The sequence below is a fragment of the Populus euphratica genome, unplaced genomic scaffold (assembly GCF_000495115.2).
Source record: "Populus euphratica unplaced genomic scaffold, PopEup_1.0 scaffold1.1, whole genome shotgun sequence".
Taxonomy (NCBI): Eukaryota; Viridiplantae; Streptophyta; class Magnoliopsida; order Malpighiales; family Salicaceae; genus Populus; species Populus euphratica.
In genome coordinates this window covers 6536319-6558658 of record NW_011499845.1, presented here as the reverse complement: position 1 = coordinate 6558658, position 22340 = coordinate 6536319, and the positions used below count along the sequence as shown (strand labels likewise).

Sequence of the window (22340 nt, the reverse complement as noted above, 5' to 3'; positions counted from 1 at the left end):
CATTTTCTTTTTCCATTTTTTTCCCCTTCCTTTGAGACACCCTTAAGCTTGTTGATTAAAATTTGACACCTCCAAAATTTTTTAATTCAAGTCAACACTCCTTTCGCGCGCGATGATCAAGTTCCCACTGCTTCCCGATATTTATAATCATAAGGTAACAACTGGTTGGAACAATTCCGTCATCACCTCTTGACCTTCAGCAACCTTGGATGCAATTGGCGCGGCAGCTATTCACAGCATCTGCTCTACAGCTCTTCATGGATAATGCTCCTTTTATCGTTATGGATGCTCGTGGATGCTTTCCTGCACCAAATCAGTGGAGCAGCACCCTTAAAACTGGAATGTCTTTGCCATCACACTCAGGGTTGGAAGCAGTTGAGAGTACCTTGTGATTCTCATCATTACTCTTTTACATATCTTATTCTCAAGGCAACACAAAGCAGTAACATCTGCACTACAAAGAGCCACAGAGATATAAAGCTTGTTCAATTCTTTAACGATCTTTGTTGGCATTGCCATCTCATGATCGGCTAGTGAAGAATGCTGAAACCCAAAGGTCATGGAGGATTCTGGACCAACTTTGGATGAGTGGCAGCATATATAGAAGAATTCTTATCAGGTTTCAAGTGTGAAAGAAGATGTTGCAAATCTGGACGTAGACTTTCTGCTGCCCTCCCACAAAGGGCTAGAACCTCTGCTTTAGGCTTGCTGTTAGGCTGGACAGGACCTCCCTGCCCTTCATAATGGACAACATGATGGCTGACGTACACGAGTTTTGTCAATGTAGGTTCTTCGAATATATGGAATTTCAAATCATATAAATGGAAGTTCCAAATAAGGAATACTCACAGAAAGTCGATGAGATCTGCAATTTCTGATGCTTCAACAGCAGTTGATGTCGGTGAATTCCTCCCAAAAACATCGACCATTGTATTTAAAAGCAATGAGAGGGTCTGAAATGATGGTCATGAAAAATCAAACATAAATTCAAACCAATCAGAAAGTATTCAGAAGTCATTGTTCTCATTGTGAAACACAGGTTTCTAAAAAACGTTAATTGACTTCCCAGGACAACGAAAATGGTTTCAAAAGGCAATTTTCTCATGGTCAAATTCAATAGTTCTTGCCTCTTTTTTTTTTTTTTTTGTTCCTCTCTGTAAGTGAAAAAAGAATATTTACAGTATGTCCACTTGTGAGATAAATGAAACAAACAAAAGTTTCTCTAACCTCAAACATCAAATAGAAAATAAAACGGAAAATTGCACGGTGCCTAAAGTGATAATGTCATTAGAAGCAGAAATCTTTCCCTTTTAGTTATAAATGGGTTTTCTTTCCCTTGGGCACATTGAGTTTGACAGATTCAGGTGACAACCATTGCATTTTTTTATCATCCCCCTCCGTGATATAATGAAATCTTATCTTTATCTCTAGATGCCAGAACTAAGACAAAATCACATAGATTCCATTGTTTTTGTGCGTGAACATTACCTTTCTAAATTGGAGCTTCACTATCATACCTATCTCTACTAAATGAACTGCTTGCTTTGTAGAGAGAGCTTCACTGTTTATATAAACAGTGAAGGTTTTTGTTTTTTAAAAAATCAATTTAGCCTCCTCTTTTTCTTTCAGTTTCAATTTCATCCTCAGACTTTATTTTTATAATTGTCTGGGTTACTGCATAAACCCAATTTAGGCATGGAGATGGGTTGAGAGTTTTTTTCCCTGTCAATTTCATACTTGCACGTTTTTTTACCGGTAACCAGGTTCCCTTTGAATCAACGAAGTCAATTAAGTTATATTAGATCAATTCTCACACTATTTAATTTTAAACCCAGACTATGCAAGAAGTTGAGTCGAAAGGTTCTTTTTCCGGTCAATTTCATCTCTTCCCCCCCCCCCCCCCAAGTGCAGCCTCAATCATTTTTTAATTGTTAGCCATGCTGCCTTTAGACCGGCTAAATCAGCTGAAACTCACACTGTTTAATTTAAACCCGAACCAGGCGAGGAGTTGGGTTGAGAGGTTTCGAGGTTGACTCGCTGCGTCGGGTTCAGTAACAATGCCAAATTGTTCTCTTTAGCTAGGACATTTTTTGTTAGTCCAAATTTTTTTTTATTCGACCTACAACATAGCACGGACCTATAAACTAGTTGCTCTATATTTTAATGGGCTAAGAATTTTATACATGTTTACCTTCGGCAGTCATAAATATCGACAGTGTCTTGTTCTTTACACAACAATTAACAGCAACAACCACTCTTATCTAGACCAGACCAGATCAGATAGAAGTATATTAGTATGAAAGTAAATGATGCACCTAATACACTAGAGCCTGTTATTAAATTAGGGTTTGGTGTTTTCAGAAAACTTAGAGCAGTACGTAATGGTTGTTACACATAGAAAGTCATCTTCCTAACCAATTTCCCCCCTCATTTCTCCTTAGTTCATCGCCTGTTGACAACCATTAATCAGCATCTTCTACTCACTTCCATCTGATTCAGATTTACATAATCACCTTCTAATTTCTATCTAAAAACTTAAGACGTGATTTGCAAAATTATGAGAATAAAAAGGACTGGTCAAGGCTTATCAGTCCAATCCCTCAGCTACCATCAAGCTATCCTCAGCTACCCTCTATTCTTTTCTTTCTTTCTTCTTTTCTGTTGAATTTATCTTGTCACTTCACAGGGAAAGTTTAATCAACAAATTCAAGATGCACCTCAATTTTATTCTATATCTATGCAGTTATCGAAATATAGTTCCCATTATCAACTTGTCAGCAATGGAGTAGCTATTTTTTAAAACATACAGTAAAAAAAAACCTCCTTGGAAATCCAAGCCTCAATAAATTAGTTACTCAAACACGTGTAGATTTCTTGGTTTGGAGTTTAATGTTCTAAGTCATAGGTGATTTTTGTAAGCAGGGCAGAATTATAAGTTCTGCATCTTTCCATGAAAGATATTTGAAATTTGATTCAGCAGAAGGTCCTGGCCTTACTTAGGAAGTTGCTGTTTTAATCTTTAATGGTCTATATTCCTATTTATTGCTTACCTAGTCATGTTAAGACTCGTTATGCATATATCTTATTATTCCTCCTCCTTTTTTGATAAAGAAATCATATCAATAGACTGAAAAAAACTACAGAATCATGTTGTTTACCTTGGAGCTGAAGTACGCAATAAAAATGTGTTTTAAGGTTATTTTGATGTCTAGGAACCAAGAGGTCTTCTTCTACTCATGTTCTTCTATTATTCCCTAACTATCATCACTTCTAGCTTGAAGTTCGCTGCTACAATCCCTGCGTTACTGTTAACAGTCTAATTTCCATCCTATTTCATCTACAAAAATCCCATACAAACCTAATTCAACAAAAACCAACCCTAGCTCACACAAATCTTTGGTGGAAATTAATCCTAAGTTCTCAGAATGCATTATGACATTACTGATAAGATATGGAACCGAAAAAATTAAGCTCCAGCATTTTTCAGCTTATTGCCTAGTTACAAATTTTGTGGATTTAACAACTCAAGAAATGCATGGTACAACCATTCAAGCATGACTGGACAAGTTCATCACAGACTAAACCAGACAAAATGAATTGTCTGGGGCATGCCATATTTGCAATCACACCTTGCAAACATTTAAGAGATAAAAACTAACGAGTAGCCTTTTATACCTTATTGAAGAGCGCATGAGAGTTAGCAAGTCTTGGGAGCAATGGACCCATTATACGGAATGCTATCCTCAACATTGCAACTGATGTTATTGGCCTGAGATGTTTAATGATAACATGTGTTCCTTCTAGCCATTCCTGTGGGAGGTTGCTAAAGAAAGAATGCAGCAGGGCAATTATGTTACCTGGCGATACAATATTTATAACACAGAATCAGAGCACAAGACACAAGTACTTGATGTATAAAACATATAGCAGGCAATGATGACAGATTTAGATGAAAGAATGCATGCCTTCCAGTTCCAACATCTAAGAAATACAGGTGTGATTTTTGAAATAAGAAAGTACTAATTTTGAAGTCACATGATACGACTGGCATATATCTGGGATACTCGCATTTAATGATAACAATCATAATACATGATTGGGAATTAAATGCTAGCATAAGACGAGCTCATAACAGGGAAATGACTGCTAAAGATATGAAAACATTTGCTAAGAAAGCTAAGATTTAAAGTGGCAAGTACAAGAAGAAAACTTTTAACTTTGGACCTTAATAACAGCAATGAAATACAGATTGCATTCCTCTAGCCTGTGTTTCCTTACCAACCCACCATAGGCATAATGTCAACAACATTCAAGGGTCCTACAAACAACAACAACAACAAAGCCTTAACCCCAAACTAATTGGGATAGCTATATGGTTCTTTCAGTACCATTCAGCTAAATCATAAATCAAATGTGCCTCCGCATCAGGAGTTTAGATCTCTCAGCATCACTTCCATCCCATTATCTTAAACCTTCCTCTTCCTCTTTTCCTTCCTTTTACAGTCCCTAATAACTCCTCTGAATTGGGACCTTTGGCATCCTACATTGGGCATGACCAAACCATCTTAGTCCACCCTTCTCATTTTATCTCCAATATGTGGCTGCATGTTCATTTCCAATCTTGTCCATTCTTGTCTCACAGCTCTCAAATCTCTACCACGCTCATCTAAGGCTACTCTGTTGCTTTTATTTCCAACATTCATTTCCATACAGCATGGCTAGCTTCACCACTGTTCTATAGAACTTTACCTTTCACTTTAGAAGGTATATTATGCTGGCATAACACACCCTTAAGAAGACTCCACTCCAACCTCCTTGCTTTTATTCCATGAGTTACATCCTCATTGACTTCTCTGAATGGAGGATACAACCCATATACCTAAACTGATCATATTTCAATTCCATCCAATCTAACATCTCCTTCATTCCTTTTACAAGAGCAAAACCTGCAGTGCATATGTTTCATCCTACTTCTACTTCACTAAGAACCTTGACTTTCAAGAGTTTTCCTCCATAACTCCATCTTTTGGTTGACTCCTACACTCTATCAATTCACAACATTGTCGACAAAGCACACACCATGGTACATCAGCTTGTATGTGACTGATTAGCTCATCCATGACGAGGGGAAGTATGCACAACCCCTCCTCTTTTGTATCCACTCTCATACTTTCCTCACTTCCTTTGCTCCTTCCTTCTCTCCTCCTTATTTCCTCTGTTTCTATAATCATGTCCTCCATCACGAGGACTCTTGAGGGTATGGTCTACAACCTTGGATTCATTTGGGACCTCTACTTCCACTCTCTTAACACGCCCTGTCATCTTCCCCCACATGGTAGCAGTATTGGCTTCTAGGTTCTACTAAACGGATCAAAGCATAAACTAAACTATCACCAAACTCGAGATGCAATTACGGTATTGTCTCCAAGATGGTATGCAAATGTATCTCATTGAGAGTTGTTGATATAACATGACTTAGTCTGCAGAATTAACAAGATGGCTTGCTTTAGAGTCATCAGCAAAAGTCAGCCATGGTCATCAATCCTTTCTAATCATACAGGTTTTGCAAGGTTAAAAGATAGATGGGGCTCAGGTTCACAGAATTTAGGAATGTCCTGAATTCAACAACATTTTAATTAAATAATTAGCATAAATATGAAAATTTGGGCACCTGAGCATGTTGAGAATAACAAGAGAAAAGGATGAACAGGACTAGAGGAAAAATTAAATAGCATACCAATTGCTGTAACTTAATTGTGAAAAATTGGGCATCTAGGAATGTTGAGAATAACAAGAGAAAATGATGAACAGGACTAGAGGAGAAATTAAATAGCATACCAATTGCTGTTGAGGTGTTGTCTTGAGCAGCCCATGTTGGATCCAACAATGCATAGCCAACAGCAGAGTCTAGTTCCCCAAGTGACCTTTTGTTATCAGTAAGCCACCAACACTCTTTTATTATGCGCGATGCCTCCATATAAAGTTGCACGTGAAAATCAGGAGGGAGCTGAGCTAGTAAGAGACCGCAAGCTTGGATCAACAAGCAAGAAAGTTGTTGGCAAGTATAACCACTTCGTAAAACAAAATTTGAAGTATTGATTCCTGAAACTGAAGGGGTTGATCTGCTTCCACCCAGTGAATCAGTACTTCCCCCAGAAGGCGATGTTGGCAAAACTGATCCTTGTCCAACACAATTTGGAGCTCCATTGCTGGATTGAATTAGATTTGGTTGTATATTAACAACAATCTGCACTAGAGAGGGGATAATTTGGGATGCAGCTACTGGAAGTGAGAGCAATTCTATGACAGCAGTTTCTAGAACCAGTTGAGTATGAGTTCCAGGATCCTGGATTTGATAGAACGCCTTCTGACCCTCAGAAGCATTCGTTGGCCCAGACTGAGAGGCTGCTGATGTCTTGGTATGTGGATTGCGCCCTGAATTATTTGAAGCATCTCCAACTGTTCCATACTTAGAGTTGGTATTTAGTGGGGGTATCACATTATTCACAAGCCCTAACAAAAGAGTTGCAAAATACTCTGGGGGTGGGCAGATGACAGGGTTTGGTGAGCTAATGTGCTGTGGGAATGACTCGGAAAATGGGATCTGTGACAAGTTTATAATCAAAAAAGAAACATACAGAATAAGGAAAACAGCATTCCAAAGACTTGAAACAAGGAAACAAAGAAGAAAGAAAATAATAACAGGAAGGGAAGAGAAGCTATAAATACCTTACTAAGATCAAGTACTTTCAGTATCCGCACAACAAGCTTTCCAGGAAGATGACCATAGAAGTAGGCAAGTATATCACGAACAAATGTGAATCTTAAGGGGTGATATTCTAAAAGTGAAGAATACATGGCCAGAACTCTGTCTGCTGGATCTACAGCATCATTCTCAAGAAGTCTATAAACAATTAATGGGATGACTGGAAGCAAGCGTGCCGCAATGTCATCGAAAAATGTGGGATACCTGCAGAGCTTATAGCAAACAATGCTAAGGAAGCTGCAATTCTTGTATTCCGATGAAATTTCAGCATTGCATTATTTTTGTCACCTATACCCTTTAACCCAAAACATAATCAAGATTGAACTATCCTTTTATTTTTCTTTCTTATACCCTGTATCCAATACATATCGTGCTGTATCAGGTGCATATCCATATCTAAAACAGCTTGATGCATTTATGGGAAGCATTTTGGAGTATCTATGCTTCCTAAATTACATCAATCAATTACCAATGCTCTAAATTATCACGAGTCTTGTAATTTCATATAACAGAATAAAATTCCATGTAGAAACATATAATCTAGAAGTCTTTACCTGTCCTTCCATGATAGATGATTTCCAAGTGCCTTAGCCAATTCAAGACGCTTGAACAGTCCTGAGAGAATCCAATGATCAGGACGCACACGATTCATACAAAATAGTTTCACTCTTGATTGAAGTTCCTGCCTATCAAGCAAGCTAATCTGAAACATGCATTATGATGCATTTCAGTGTCAGTGCAAGAACAATAAACATCGAAACTATGTTTGAACATGCATGATATCTCAACCCATACATAGATTAAATCAAACAAACTCCCACCAAATTGCATGGTTATGCACAAGAAGTTATGTTTAAGTGCCAAAAGTTGCCTCCAAGGAAACTGTATCACTGAAGACACAGCAACCTTATCATATTATAACAAGTGCCAAGCTAATTGCACAACAGGTCTTTGGCTTTAAAATAAACACTCTTGAAAGTTTTTTCCTTACCATAGCACACAAAATTGAGCAAGTCTCGTTCTTCTCTTATATACTACTTCTAAGTTTATGTAACTGGCTGCTGGTTTGCATAAAAAGCAGAATAAAAGCTGTCAGAGCACCAGTTGGATAGATAACTCTGCCATTAGAATCCTCTTAACGGATTCACTGTCTCCATATACCAAGATCGTTCTCATAGTGCAAATCCTCAACTTGGAGCCTTAAAACCTTAAGGCAGTCGCTGACTAGAAAATCATGTTTGCTTTTTAAAAAGTCTTCAATCTTGCACCTCCAAATCTGTCCTGAGACTTTCCCCTCTGACCCAAACCACAAAATCATAATTGCCTCAAGTCTTATTTCCCAGACAGTAATCAGATTCTCAGTTGATTAAAGCAACAGTAATTGCTATACTAATCATCCTTCAAACACTACAGCGATTATGTCATGTTTGATGGTGCACGCGCACACACAAAAGAAAAGGATTAAGAAATGTGCATATACAAGATCAAATTGTGCAGAAAAACATACCACAATACGCAAAGCATGGGGATCATCATCACGGTCAGTAAGAGCCAGAAGCAAGATATCCAACGGCAGCAACTCATGAGTCCAAATGAAAAGGGCAAGGTTTGCACAAGTTTTCAATAAAAGGTCCTAGGAAAAGAAAGGGAACAAACAGACACTAAATGAACTAGCACAACAAATAAGACTGTTAGTGCATATAATTAGCAAGAATAACCGGGGCAGAAGATGCAAACCTGTAAGGTATGCCCAATCTGAAGTTCCACATGAATGTGATGAAGTAGAACATCCACCATTGTGTATATATTGGCTGTCACTTCTTCAGGGGAAAATTCTCTCAAAACACGTGCCTGAACTCCATCCACCAACTCATAATTAGTCAGGGGTCTTTTAAAAGAAATCACAGAAAGATAAAGCTGTCAAGAAATGATGATTTCTATAGGAACAATCGCTTGTGCTTATGATGTTTTCCCAACAAACAGATTAGAAGAATGTATTCAATACCAGATTTCCACTATTGATGTTTTCAGGGTGTTCCTGCATCAGTATCCATGTGCCAGCACATAGATATTGTCGGTGTTGGGAGAAACTATGATTGATATATGTCATCACATAACTGGGATCAGCTGATAGTGAGATCAGCTGGGTACATTGGTTAATCACTGTTGCTTCTGCCTGCAAAAACACTGGGCATTTTAACACTGATTGAATTGCCAAGCAATCTGAACAGCAGGCATGGAAATTTTCAAATCTAAAATCATTTTACAGGGTTAAACTCTCCGATTAAGAGTAATACAAACTTGCAAGTTAAAACCTTGCATTTCTAACTTGAAGCTCTGGTGTTCTCCTTCGAAGGAAGGTGCAGACTTAAGGGAAAAGGGAGGTTACTCGAGTATTCCCTGTCCAAAGCCCAATAGGCCCTCCCATGGACCCCAGAAAAGAAGATGACGATGAAAAATAAAAACAAAAACAAATCATTTCCTTTCCCTTTATTTCATAAAAAGATTAATGATAGAATCATATTAGCCTTTATGTGAATCTTATGTACTGTTCTATTGGATTGTCAACCCTAAAGGAAAAGTACACGTGCAAAGAAACTTTAATTGAAATAGTCTCTTTTTATTGCTTTAATGGTACAGGACTGGCTAAAACATAAGTAAAAAGAATCCCAATTAAACAAGATAAATCTTCATCCAATAAAGAAAACAAAAATAATTCCCAAACCAATAAGGCTTCTTAATGGTTTAAAGAAAACCTCAATGATACTAAATTGAAACAGGATAGACTAAATTCATAATTGAATATCTGCTAAATCTGACCAAATCTGAAAACCACAAAAATACCCATGAATATCATGCTACATTTGTCTCCTTTGAATGAAATCCTTAAATCAAGTTAACTAAACCAGACTGCTAAGGTGCTTCTTTAAAATATAATGCCTATTTATGCAAGGATCCATTCTCAAATCAAGTCAACTTTGCCGATATGCTTCCCTGATCCATTATTAGAATGAAAATGATAAAATAAACTGCACATAGCAAATTACAACCCCCTCCTAAATCTACCCAGATGTCAGATTTCTTTTAGCACAATGAGGAACCTTGATCCATTTTCAAGTCTTGAGATGCACATGGATAGCCCTCCATTCACATGTACCAGGCAAATCTTAGACTTGCATCCCACTAGATCAATGCATCCATCCAGTTATCTGATTCTAGACTTCCATCCTCAACAAAGAATGCCAATCAGCGAAACATGAAAGAAGTAACATAATGAAAGAATTAAAAAAAAAAATGGCTTGCAGTAATTGACCTGTTGCCAAGCTTTAATAGCAAAACCCCTTTTATCTATCCTCCCAATCAAGGCATCACGAAGAAGAGGAGGGAAGTAGCTTAATGTTTTTTTTGACCATGTATGTTGACTTGTTGCCAATATCTGTTCTAACATAGTTTGAAGATAAAGCATGTGATCAGCGTCAGCAATTCCACGTGTTTTTATGATGATGGCAAGAGTGACTATAGTTACACGATTCAAAGTTTCAGTAAATTCAGTGGGGCCCTGCAAAATATTAAACAAATCTTAGATTTTTCAGATACTAACAAAAAAAGAAGGAACACAAGCTACAACAGAAAATCCTCAGTTTAAAAATGATAGTCTTTTACCTTCCCTTCTCTCTTAACTGAGAAAAAATCCCTTTGTGATAAAATGAGGTTCATACACAAGTTTTCAGCCAACCTAAAGACACGGTGATCTCCTCGTTTCCCCTTTAAAGTAGAAACTATTTTCGTAACATCATACATTAAGGTTTTGCTTTTCCCTTGATACCTAAGAAAAAATGTAACGCACAAGTGTGATTTACAGTATTTTTTTTTAAAAAAAAATTCATGGAAGAAAAAAAATCTTGAAATTATTATTTGCATAATCTGAAGGTCCATTAACCCAACCAATAGCTATAAAACTCCAGAATATTATCTACATTAAGCAACCTAACTTCCAAAAAAGACATGGCATAATTTGCTTAATGTAATTTCAATACATTAAGCAAATTATCACCAGTTTGAAGAAAAGGAAAAGGAATAGCTTCACGGGATGGACTTGGATATTACCTGTAAAGTGGAAGCAACCGATAGTTCACAATTTCTAGCACCAAAAGAGTCACCCCAGGCTTACTCAATATTGATTGATACCTCTGTGCCAAATGCTTTACAAAGAAATTATAATGGACATCATCATCACATTAAAATTACATTACCTCACAAAATATACAGGTGAAAAAATGCAAGATGCATCCACGGACATTTAAAGATCATTTGGTCAGCCTTAAGGAATGCACTAGCATTAGTTTAATAGCATGAAAAGCTTTCCATGAAAATGGTTGATGTGTTCATCTAGCCAATTTTTTTAAGCGCTCACAGGCAGTGCACAATCCATCAAAACATGACATGCAAAAGAACAGCTTTCCTTTCCTATATGTAGATCAGTTGACTTGGAATTGTAGCATGCACTGCAAGTACCAGACAAATTTTTAATCTAAGGATCAATTTGGTAAAAGGTTAAAATTGAAGATGAATTGTTATGAAAGTATTTATCACGGGAGAAATCATGAAGGGTATATGAGTGAATAAAAAAGCTATTTTCAAACATGTTTGGTAAAGGTTTAAAAACTCAAGAGCATTAGACATTCCATAAAATGATATTAAAAGGTCCCAACGGCTAGGTATAAGTAAATGAGAGAATCTATGAGTTAAAAATTTTATAAGAAAAAAAAAAGAATAAAATCTATAAGCTCCACCCCATTAAAAGACTTCAAACCATTCCCTTGGAGATGATATTTACACCCACTTTACCCCACTTTTGGGATAAATATTTATCTCAATCCATTTTATTCACCAAACACAAATAAACTTTACCCCTGATATTTTTGAGGGCTCATAACCAAGGCTTCTAGGGAACAGAATATATAAATACACAGTTGTGACCAACAGTGATTTCATGCCAATATCTACACAAGAATCGCCAAACAGGCTTGCATATTATATGATTGCGCTTAAGAGAGATTTTAGTATTTTTCTATGTATGTGAGGGCTCATAACCAAGGCTACCAGGGAACAGAATATATAAATATGCAGTTGTGACCAACAGTGATTTCATGCCAAAATCTACACGAGAATCAATCACCAAACAGGCTTGCATGTTATATGATTGCGCTTAAGAGAGGTTTTAGTATTTTTCTATGCATGTGAATGCATCACTGTGATGAATTTATCTGCAAGAAATGGTGCACTTTCAGAAGCAAGGGTAAAGAGAAATACACTGAAGTGTGACCTAAACAGTGAATGAGGAGCAATGAGCAGCAATCGACAATATGTTTCAACCATTGCAATGCTAGGAACAACCTGCACCAAACATTAGATCACATTAAAAGAAATGTCAAAACTGTCAGACATCTGATAGATAGTCCACAACATCTATATTGCAAAGTAGAAACCATTTAGTCGCAGCTACGGCAAGTCATTTCCAGAAGAGCAAATCACAGGAAGGAAGTTCAAAAAGCCTAGTCTCAATTTATAAACTAGACCCGTTAGATATAATCTTCTTCACAGCACTGTTGTAGCACTTATTTACACTTTGATCACAGAAGCCAATGCAACATACATCCTCAACAATTCTCATTTTGCCAATTGCTGTCATTAATTACAATGTTTCTTTCTGAGTTTTACTTTTGGACAAGAGACCTTTATTTTGAACTACAGCTAAGTTTCCATTTTGAATCCCACGACGCACTTTTTGATACTATGGGCCACCCCACAAGAATCATAAAATAACAACAAGTTATGAAGATGGATGTTAGACAAATAAGGCTGACTAAGAGTGGGTTTCCTGACTAAAGATGTTCCCCTTTCTACCCACCTACCAAGTTACAGATCTTTCAGCCATAGCACAGAAAGCACAGAATGTGAGTTTGACCAACATGCGTTACCAAGGAAGCAACATAGAAAAGAGACTTGGACTGTACATGAATACCTAATAAATCACACCACGAAATTTATCTTCAAGACAAAACTCTTTCATTAAGATATGTAATCAGGACAAATTTTCAAGAACCTTTCCATATCATCAGACAGAAACACAGCATCATCAGCAAAACATGTAGACATCCTCAACCAATTATCATACCATTAACTCTCTATTTTTACCCTCTGCTAATCATTCTACTTAAACCATTGACTTCAAAGGCAAACAAAGAACAAGATAAAAGACATCCCAGGAAAACCACCATTAAAATAAAGATTGAGCTCCACATTAACCAAAGCTGAAACAAATGTAAAACACAATCCCCTCTCAAACACACAAATGTGTAAATGTCAGTTATGCAACTAATAATTACAAAGACCATTTACAGGCTCCCGATGGCAAAAGATAAGGCTTCAGCATTTCTTGGAACTGTGTTATAAACTGATCTTCAACACCTATATAATCTTTTCCCTTGTTTCATCACATCCTTGTTCCAAAACGAAGCTCAAAAACTTAATAACAGGAAACCCATTTTGCTATCTGTATTAATTGTCTGAAGCAGTAAGGATGCTGTTTATGATTTTTATATTTTATGACAACCATCTGGGGATCTGGGAACAAAGCACTATGCCATCTACGCAACAGCATTAGGTGCTACTTTCTGAAATGAGACTGAATGCATCAATCCTTATAATAAAAATTTGTATTAGGTGCTACTTTCTGAAATGAGACTGAATGCATCAATCCTTATAATAAAAACTTGTCATTTTTTTTCTTTTTGCCATGCCTTTGTTCAAAATGAGACCGAATGCTTCAATTTGTATAATAAAAACTTGGTGGTGTCTTTTCTTTTTTGCTATGCCTTTGTTCTTTTGATCTGATTCAAATCTTGCCTGTAATGCTGCAAGAATTGCATTGAATGACAAATGGTTTTTGAACTATGCACCAATTTTGCAAGCATGCATTTAGGGAGCAGATAAAAGTGGATCCTGCTGCCAAGTTGCCAACTTCAACATAAGCAAGCACTAAAAGCATTACCTGCCCAGCAAATAAAGAATCTTCCATTTGAAACACCAACTTCAAACATAGGTTCATGGAAAGTCCAGATAATAGCGACATCGGCAAAGGGCTTACTTCCCTCATCACCATTAACCGCTCATTAGACTGCATGTTTGTTCCAGTTAATAATTCAGAAACTCCAGCGGAGGATAACCAGTTCACCACTGTTTCAGAAGCTGGCTGAGCCATGGTGTAGGATACAACCCAAAACATTCCAACTGATTTGTCATCCATATTCATGTAATCCAACATCCGATCCCCTGAAAAGAAAGGTCAAACAAATTTAAACATGAGTACAAATTTGTTTGATACTTAACAAGTGTCAATCCTCATACTTAGCATTGTTTAGTAAGAAGCACGAGTGTTGAAAAGTATGCATTCCATGAGAAGTATGGCAATGTGAAAAGTGAAAAATCAAGAAAGAACAGGTCCCTTCCCCTCTTTTGAAAACAGCTACTGTCTTTGTTGGGAGAGTATCAACAAAAATAAGTGAGCGCACACATGCATATGTATGTGAAAGCACATGCCCACAAAATGTGCTGAAATTCAAGTAGTTTTCTAAAATCAATATATCCTGATGATAAAAACATGCATTTACCTTAAAATGTAAAGTAGAAAACTGAAAGAAGCAGAAGAGTGCTTCACACTAAAGCATTTTTCTAATACTAACCACCAGCAAGATCCACATTATCAAACCAGTTCGATTCTGCAATTACTACTGGAAGAAATTTACCTGCTCTTTTTTCTGTTTCATATGTGAGACAAATTTACCTTTGCTTGCTTGCCTCCACCACTCATCTATTTGCTTTCCTTTCTGAAGCTGTTCGCTATTTAAACATTCCCTTGTTGATGTGTTCAATGACCAAATACGTAAGTTTTGGCAACTGCTAATATAATCAAGCAGGATGCTTTGAGGATTATTAGGATCAGAGCTTCGATCTTCCCTGTGAAATGATAAAACCTTTCGGGTTGTCTCTACCTGCCAGCAAAATTGCGATGCCCAAGAATGAGTGTGACAAGTTGACCCTAAGATTATGGCTAATATTATGACCAATAAGCATGAACCCCCTATATATCTGCTACAAATTAAGGCCAATAAAATTTCACGAAGGATGAAAGAAGCTAATGTAAATGCATTGGACAAGGAATAAACAACATTGAGATATATTATGACAGTGAGAAAAATGCAAAACTACACCAGGCAGTATAAAGGCAATGAATTTTACGGTAACAACAACCTTTCTAGCATCTGTATTTAATGCATTCATCACAAGCTCAATCTAAATAATTTGTGCAAACAGCCCAGCAACACGATTTGTTCAAACAATGTTCAAATCACCCTCTATTAGCCTTGAAACCAGTTTGTCCACAAAATCAATAAAAGAAACAACATTGAGATATATTATGATGGTGAGAAAGATGCAAAACTACACCAGGCAGTATAAAGGCAATGAATTTTACGGTAATAACAACCTTTCTAGCATCTGTATTTAATGCATTCATCACAAGCTCAATCCGAATAATTTGTGCAAACAGCCAAGTAACATGATTTGTTCGAACAATGTGCTGATCACCCTCTATTAGCCTTGAAACTAGTTTGTCCACAAAATCGATAAAATCTATGCACCCACTTTTCACAAGAAAGTAGAAGATATCAGAGAATACAAGCCACTCCTGCCAACAATTCATTTCTGCAAATGAAAAAAAAATTACAGGAATTATTATCCTACAAAAAGAAGCATTTCAAAATTTGCTATAATCAATTTTAAACCAGACACAGTAAACTTATTAGAAACATAAGCAGCTTCGTGCACTTAAAAGTAGTGGGGCTACCATGACAAACATGTCCACCAAGTTGCTCAACCATGCTTACTGCTTCATATTACTTAAAAATTGTGCTATTAAATTTTCAATTCTGCTGGTGAAAATATGCAATTTAACAGTTGAACAATCCTACCAGACATTCAATGAAGAAAAGATCATGAACAGTAAGTGATCCTTGAGCACATTATATAGGAACAGAAGAAAGTAAAAAAAAAAATTAAAGGAATAAATAATTGCCTGAATTTGTCAACTTCAACAGCTCAACAATTCTATCAATAGTTGCCTCACAAATCATACTAGAAGTGAAAACAGCACCAGGAGTAGGCCCATGAGCTGGATTCCTATAGCAAGAAGCCACAAGAAGCACACGCTTCCACCAGTCAGGTGATGGAGTGGTACGAAGAGCATGTCTTATACAACGCAAAGCTCTTTCCCAGTCCAAACTTCCCCTCTGAATAGAATTTGCAAGATCCTACATGGTTAAAAGGAAACAATTTCACAGGTGGTAGTAGATAGATGCATGTGTTTTTGCGTTTGACAGGCACAAAATTACTCAATTACAAACATAATATTTTAATTAAAAGCATTGCATTTTCAGACATAAGATAAAGAACACCCCTTAAAGAAAGGAGGAGGAAATAACAGCTTCCATGCACTGTACAAGGCTCCAAGTTAGCTGGTTCATCCCAGACATGCATTTGATGATATGACAAAAATGTTTTATTTAAAAATAATCTCACCTTTTAAAAAAAAATACATGCTCGAGTAAAAACATATATACCATGGGGAATACTAGACAGCTTTTAAACCAAGTTTTTAAAGGAGCTAAAGGATGGGGAAAGGATGCACTAGAAGTTTGGAAATGTACTTTAATTCATCAAAAAACAATAGAAGGCATGTAAAAAGTGAATCAAAACCAAATTCATAACTTTGATAACAAAGATATCTTTCCACATAAATAGAGTAAAACTTTTGATAAACTAGAGTGTAATGATAAAACTCATCAGGCAAATTGAAGTCCAACAAAAATATCATGGTATAAGTAACGAACTGCATATAGAATTATCCAATTTTTAACCAGAAGCAATTAAAGAAAGAATGAAAGGTAAATACAGCCCACCTGTGCACGTGTAAATATATAAACATATATGCAGACACAAGCATAAGTGCAAATTGTTAAAAACAGTTGTTAAATTTGCAGCCATTTGACTTTTAAGCAACATTGTATAAAGAACATTCTCCATAAATCAATATTTAAAATATATTTAGAGATAAGAATTATAATGATGATAAATTTGCCATACACGAAACAAATAAAAGATATTTCACCTTACAATGTCAGAATGTTTCTTTCCAGGTGAAGACACAAGAAAAACATGGTTATTTTACTGTCCTGTTAAGGCTGACAAGGTAAAACAGAGAATCCAAGACAAAACACAATCTTCCAATCCTAGATACAGGGATCTCACGGAAGATGCTCTGCGACATATACAATAAAATACTAGCTTCATTTACTTAGAAAGTCTTTCACCGGTTTTTTGCAGTTCTTTCTTTTCTAAAGCACAAGAGAACTACACAAAACAGTGGGTATACTAAAAACGAACTTGTATTTTCTATTTTTATTAGATGTCTTATCTGGTGTACTTCTTGTTCTATGTTTTAGACAATGCAAGCTCCATTAACACACAAACAGGTCACGAGCAAATTTTGTATAAGATCCAGAATCTGTCGTTCAGGAAGTCCACACATGAATCACACCTCCTTCAAAATACTCTAAAAGCATATTGTTAATGATGTAGCAGCTCATCTCTGAAGCATCTTAGCTTGCTGAAGAAGAAATTTTTATACAAGATTATATAAAACCAGATAGAATGCTGGAATTTTCTGAAATGGAGTTTATATCTATGCTAATATTTTTGTATATAATGTCTATTAATATCTTCAAAGTTCAAATTCACCAATATCATAAGTAAAATGAGCAGCCACAATCACCATGTTGGCCTTAACAGCATTTGTCTAGATAATTAATAAAATACCCACAGATACAGAATGTTAGATGGAGGAGTTAGTTTAGGAAACAAAGATAGGTTATACATTATCTCAATCATCTTCATGTGGGTAACAAAGGAAGCAGTAGTCATCTTTCAGGCCTCAACATCATATGTCTAGATAATTAATATTATACCAAAAACAGAATGTTTGATAAAGGGTTTTTTGAAACAAAGATAGCACATATATTGTCCCAGTCTTTCCATATGTAATTCCATTTGATGTCTTCACAGTTCAACTTCACCAATAGTAGTGAACATGGGGAACAAAATCAGCAGTAATCATTATTTATGACTCAAAAGTGACCTGAATGCATAATTACTTTTATCCCATATTCTCATTGTGGCACACCACAGCATCAATATTATAACTATGGCCATTCCTTGTTTCCAAAAGTATTCATTTATGAATCTTCAATCCATCATATCCTCACCTATCGACCCCTCTACTTCCATAATCTCTTTTCAAGTGCTTTTAATTTAATCCAAATATAAAGAAATGAATAAGAAAATGGTGACCATCACTGTCTGTATATCCTCAACTGATTACACTAATTAGTGTCAGCATCCATTACAATAAGCATGGAATAGGTGCAATAAGACAATACAGGTCTCTGGAGATCAAAATTAAATTCATTTTCACAAGGAAAATGCTACGCATACAATGAATCATACTAAAACTCCAAACAAACAGATGTGGAAACTGATAAGCAGTGAATTGTGGGTCTCAAAACTATCAAATGATTGATAGAGGATAAAAAGGGAAATAACAACACCTGTTTGTATGAAACTTTTGAACGGTTTGTTTTTATATATAGCATTGCTTTCACAACTGCAAAATGTCACTGCTTCTAAATCATGATGGGAACATGCATATCTACCATGTATTGGTTCAATGAACGAAAAGAAAATGAGAACCTCTTTATGATTAGTCCAACAGGAAAGCATCTATAATGCACTTCGTTGAAACTTGAACTAATTTTGGATTATGAATAATTTGAAGAAATTCTATAAGGCATGAAAAAAATGGTTCTTGTTATCCAATTAAAAATGCATTATTGCAAACAGTAGTAATGATATACGCCTGCACAACCAGCAGACTACCATTGCTGGTGGCTGTATTCGGAAGGCCCCGTGATAACAGGTCCTGCCATCAAAAGGATGATATTCAAGGATATCATAAACCAGAACCATACTATTTCACTAGAATGAGGTATAATTTTTCGAAGTTCCAGAGTGAGTTCTTAGAAAAATACATCACCTCTCCATGCAAAGGTTCTCCAAGCACACTTGGATATGTGATTGGTGAATAGCGCAAGTTAGCCACAGCTTCAACTGAAACAGTAGGAATTGTAGGAGACAAAACCCGATGGGTACCAAATGTGGGGCAGTGAAGGTGTTGATCCAACATTTGCATGTGCATAGCCATCATATCTCGCCTCCTATGAATCTCCAAGATAAGTGTAAATAAGGCCTCGTCATCAGGAATGTTCTCTATAAACTGCAAGCCGCTGCGCAATAATTCATAGAAGGGCACTCGGCATTTATCCTCATCCACCAGCAGCCAGATCACATCCAAACAACTATGCAGCCATTCAATCAGAGCCTTGACAGGTCTCCAGGATTTCACACCATCAGATTCATCGACACCATGTTGTCTTTGATCCCAATTAACCAGCCAGCTCAACATATGGTTGAAAATATCAGCATGAGTCACTGGCTTCAAATTAAACTCAAGTCCAGTTAAAATAATCTTGCAACATAGCTGGCGAAGACTGCTCATGGCACTGTCCCTTATCAATAAATTGACCCTTGCTGAAGATTGTGGCCCATTACCAGAAATATCAGATGATTTAACCGGAGACATAGCTACAGAAGGTGAAGCTTCCATCCCCATTGGGGCTGGAGAGCCAATGCCATGAACAGAAGATAGTGGGGATGTAGGATTCAAAGACTGAAAAATTGACGAATTGGAGATTGTACTTGAAGAAGGAAGCATCCCATTCTGTGCTAAACCAGAGGACGAAACAGCTGGCACTGCTTGACCTGCCTGGCTGGCTGACAATTCGGTGGTAGATACTGAAGAAAGAAGACTCGGCAAGAAACTATCCCAGTTAATGTACTCTATGCTACATAAACTCCGTAGGGCAAATAGAAGAAAATCCGCCCGCGGGGCGTGATTACTACATTGCACAACCAGAGTTATAAGTACAGATTCTGTAACAGCACGCAATTGCTCTTGATCCTGAAGTGTACGAACATACACACGTCACATTATCAAAACACGATATTTTTTTACCATTTAAAAACGAGTACACCAAAAAAAAAAAAGAAGTAACTCGATGTTAAAGCACGAATACTTACCGGAAACTGGGTATGAAGTTGCTCGAAATCTAAGAGAAATTGCTCATTCGGAGGAGGAAGCTCTCTGTTGAGAGCAAGAACACGCTTTTGGGTCTTGTTCCTGAAAAAAAAAGTCAGATTTTTTTTAAAAATATAATAATAATAATAATAAGAAGAAGAAGAGAATAAGCCTCGAAGGAAAAGCGAATTTAAAACTCACGGCAGTTCGCGAGCTGAATCATCGGGTTTTTGGCGGCTGCTTCGCTGCGAAAAGGAAATCAAGAAGCATTAATGACTAATCTTTTCTCTTTTTTGGAGGTGCTTGATAAAATTGAGAATAAGAATGAAAACGATGATTTACGCCTAAGTAGAGGTTGAAGAGATCGATAATGGCAGCTCGAGCTGGGTGGAATTGGTGACCACGTGAGGAGGCTGAGGCCGAGGCTGCTGCTGTTGTTATTGATCTCTGGCTTTGTTCCATTTTATTTTCACTTCATTTCATGTTTTGTCGGAGGAAAGGTTCGAGTACTGAGGAGTAGCGAGAAGAAAGAGCACTGACCGAGTCGCTGTGAGTTCCTGGCACAATAGTATAGTGTAGCGGAAAGGAAAGGGAAAATTTGACGAAGGCGAGTGTGGGTGCTGCGAGAAGCCTTCTAGGCCCATTAGCGGGGATTGAATTTGGGTCGGGGGTCCGGACCCATTTGGAAAATTCACTTAAAGGAGAGAACCCGTTTTTCAGCTAAAATGGTAATATAATTTCGACTCTACCAACAAATTCTTTTTTGCCATTTTTGTTCTTGGCTTCTAGCGATGTTTTTTATTTTATTACACCATTTTGAGATAATTTACAAATAAATGAATTTCTCCATGACAAAGCAAGGGAAGGGTAACCCTACACGTCGATGGTTGTATATATTTTTAGAAACAGGGTTAAGCATCCATTGATTCAAGTTTTTCTTCGTGGTAATTTAATAAATAACACTTCCGTTTTAAAAGAAATTATTTTTAAAGAAATTAAAATGAAAAGATTGTATTTTTTTTTAAAATGCAATATTTTTTTCATTTGGATAGTAGAAGAAATCTTTTGATTTTTTTCTACAATTTTCTTTCAAAACTTTTTCACTTTTTTCAAATGAAAAATAAACTAAAATGATAGATTATAATAAATCATTTTTTCATCTACGAGCACATTTGCAATGTAAAATATCAAAAAAAAAAATTACATATATTTTTATATCTGGATAATATTATAAATTCATTGTTTTTGGTAAAATATCTAATATGTTTTTTTTACTTGATAAGTAGAAACTTTCAATGAGAATTTTTAATTTAAAATAAAATAAAATATTGTTTTATGGTTGGATTGTAATAAATAAAAAAATAAAATAAGATGACAATTATAGATTATGGTTTCAATTTTTGTGGAAATATAGCTATGTTTTTTTGGATAAAATAAGATGACAATTGTGTAAGATAAAATAAAATAAATCTTACAATTTCTCATTTTTTGGATAGAAAAGTTCTTCTATGTTTTTTTCAAAATGAACATGTTTTTTTAATTTTAGATAAAAAATTAAAAACTAAAACCAAGAATAGCTACAAATGAAGATCAAAAATGATTTTTTTATTATTATTAAACAGGTCTTGAAACTCTCGACAAACGAAGAAAAAATATCATTTTGCATGGTGTTTTGTTGAATTGCCCATTATCATCTTGAATGACAGATCTCTTTTCACATACATTTGAACAGTTTTTTTTTACATAGAAAAGGTAAGTGTTCAGTTTTTAAAACTATAATAGTTAATTTTTTTAAAAATAATTTTTATTTAAAAATATAATAAAATAATCGTTTTACATAACAATACTAGTTACTTTTTATGAAGTATTAAGAAAAACCGTGTTCCGTTTAAAAATATTTTTTTTACTTTTGTAAATTATTTTACGTTATCACAAGACACTTGTTCGATCTAAAAGGTGTGTTCCAAAAAAACAAAATCAAACACTAAAAGTGAGGTCTTTCATGGGGATTAGAAATCAACAGGAAAATCAAGTTAAAGAACAAGGTTTTTGCGCGTGACCGGAAACACATCAGATGCCATTAAAGAATTTAAATCTCGCCGGGAACTTCATCGAGATATTTAAGAGGGCTAGTTTTTTTTTTTTTAATCGTGAACAAAACTTGACTCGCTGCTTCTTGTTCAACGAGATGACTCCAGAGGGAGCTTCAGTCACATTTTTCTCCATGGTTTAGGGTCGATTTCGTCGAGAAATTAAGATTTCTTT

At 36.0% G+C, this 22340-nt stretch overlaps 1 protein-coding gene across 1 annotated transcript; it reads right to left on the bottom strand.

Moving 5' to 3' along the window:
* Positions 1 to 105: 105 nt before the first annotated feature.
* LOC105125233 (mediator of RNA polymerase II transcription subunit) lies at positions 106 to 20658 on the bottom strand. Its single transcript, XM_011025599.1, has 21 exons — positions 20418 to 20658; positions 20277 to 20320; positions 20078 to 20177; positions 18975 to 19958; positions 15903 to 16137; positions 15315 to 15532; positions 14613 to 14820; positions 13821 to 14101; positions 12080 to 12163; positions 10874 to 10968; positions 10430 to 10592; positions 10080 to 10325; positions 8772 to 8942; positions 8504 to 8617; positions 8274 to 8399; positions 7321 to 7469; positions 6730 to 6970; positions 5839 to 6604; positions 3676 to 3857; positions 850 to 953; positions 106 to 759 (listed from the first exon to the last, which is right to left on the bottom strand). The coding sequence occupies exons 1-21, from the start codon at positions 20535 to 20537 to the stop codon at positions 558 to 560; spliced, it is 4833 nt and encodes a 1610-aa protein (XP_011023901.1). The 5' UTR covers positions 20538 to 20658; the 3' UTR covers positions 106 to 557.
* Positions 20659 to 22340: the final 1682 nt, after the last annotated feature.

Coding starts and splice junctions, on each gene's coding strand:
- LOC105125233 (XM_011025599.1), bottom strand. CDS start 20,537: ATGGAACAAAGCCAGAGATCAATAACAACAGCAGCAGCCTCGGCCTCA. Junction 6,971..7,320: donor CATCTATCATGGAAGGACAG/GTAAAGACTTCT, acceptor TAAGCTCTGCAG/GTATCCCACATTTTTCGATG. Junction 6,605..6,729: donor AAGTACTTGATCTTAGTAAG/GTATTTATAGCT, acceptor AACTTGTCACAG/ATCCCATTTTCCGAGTCATT.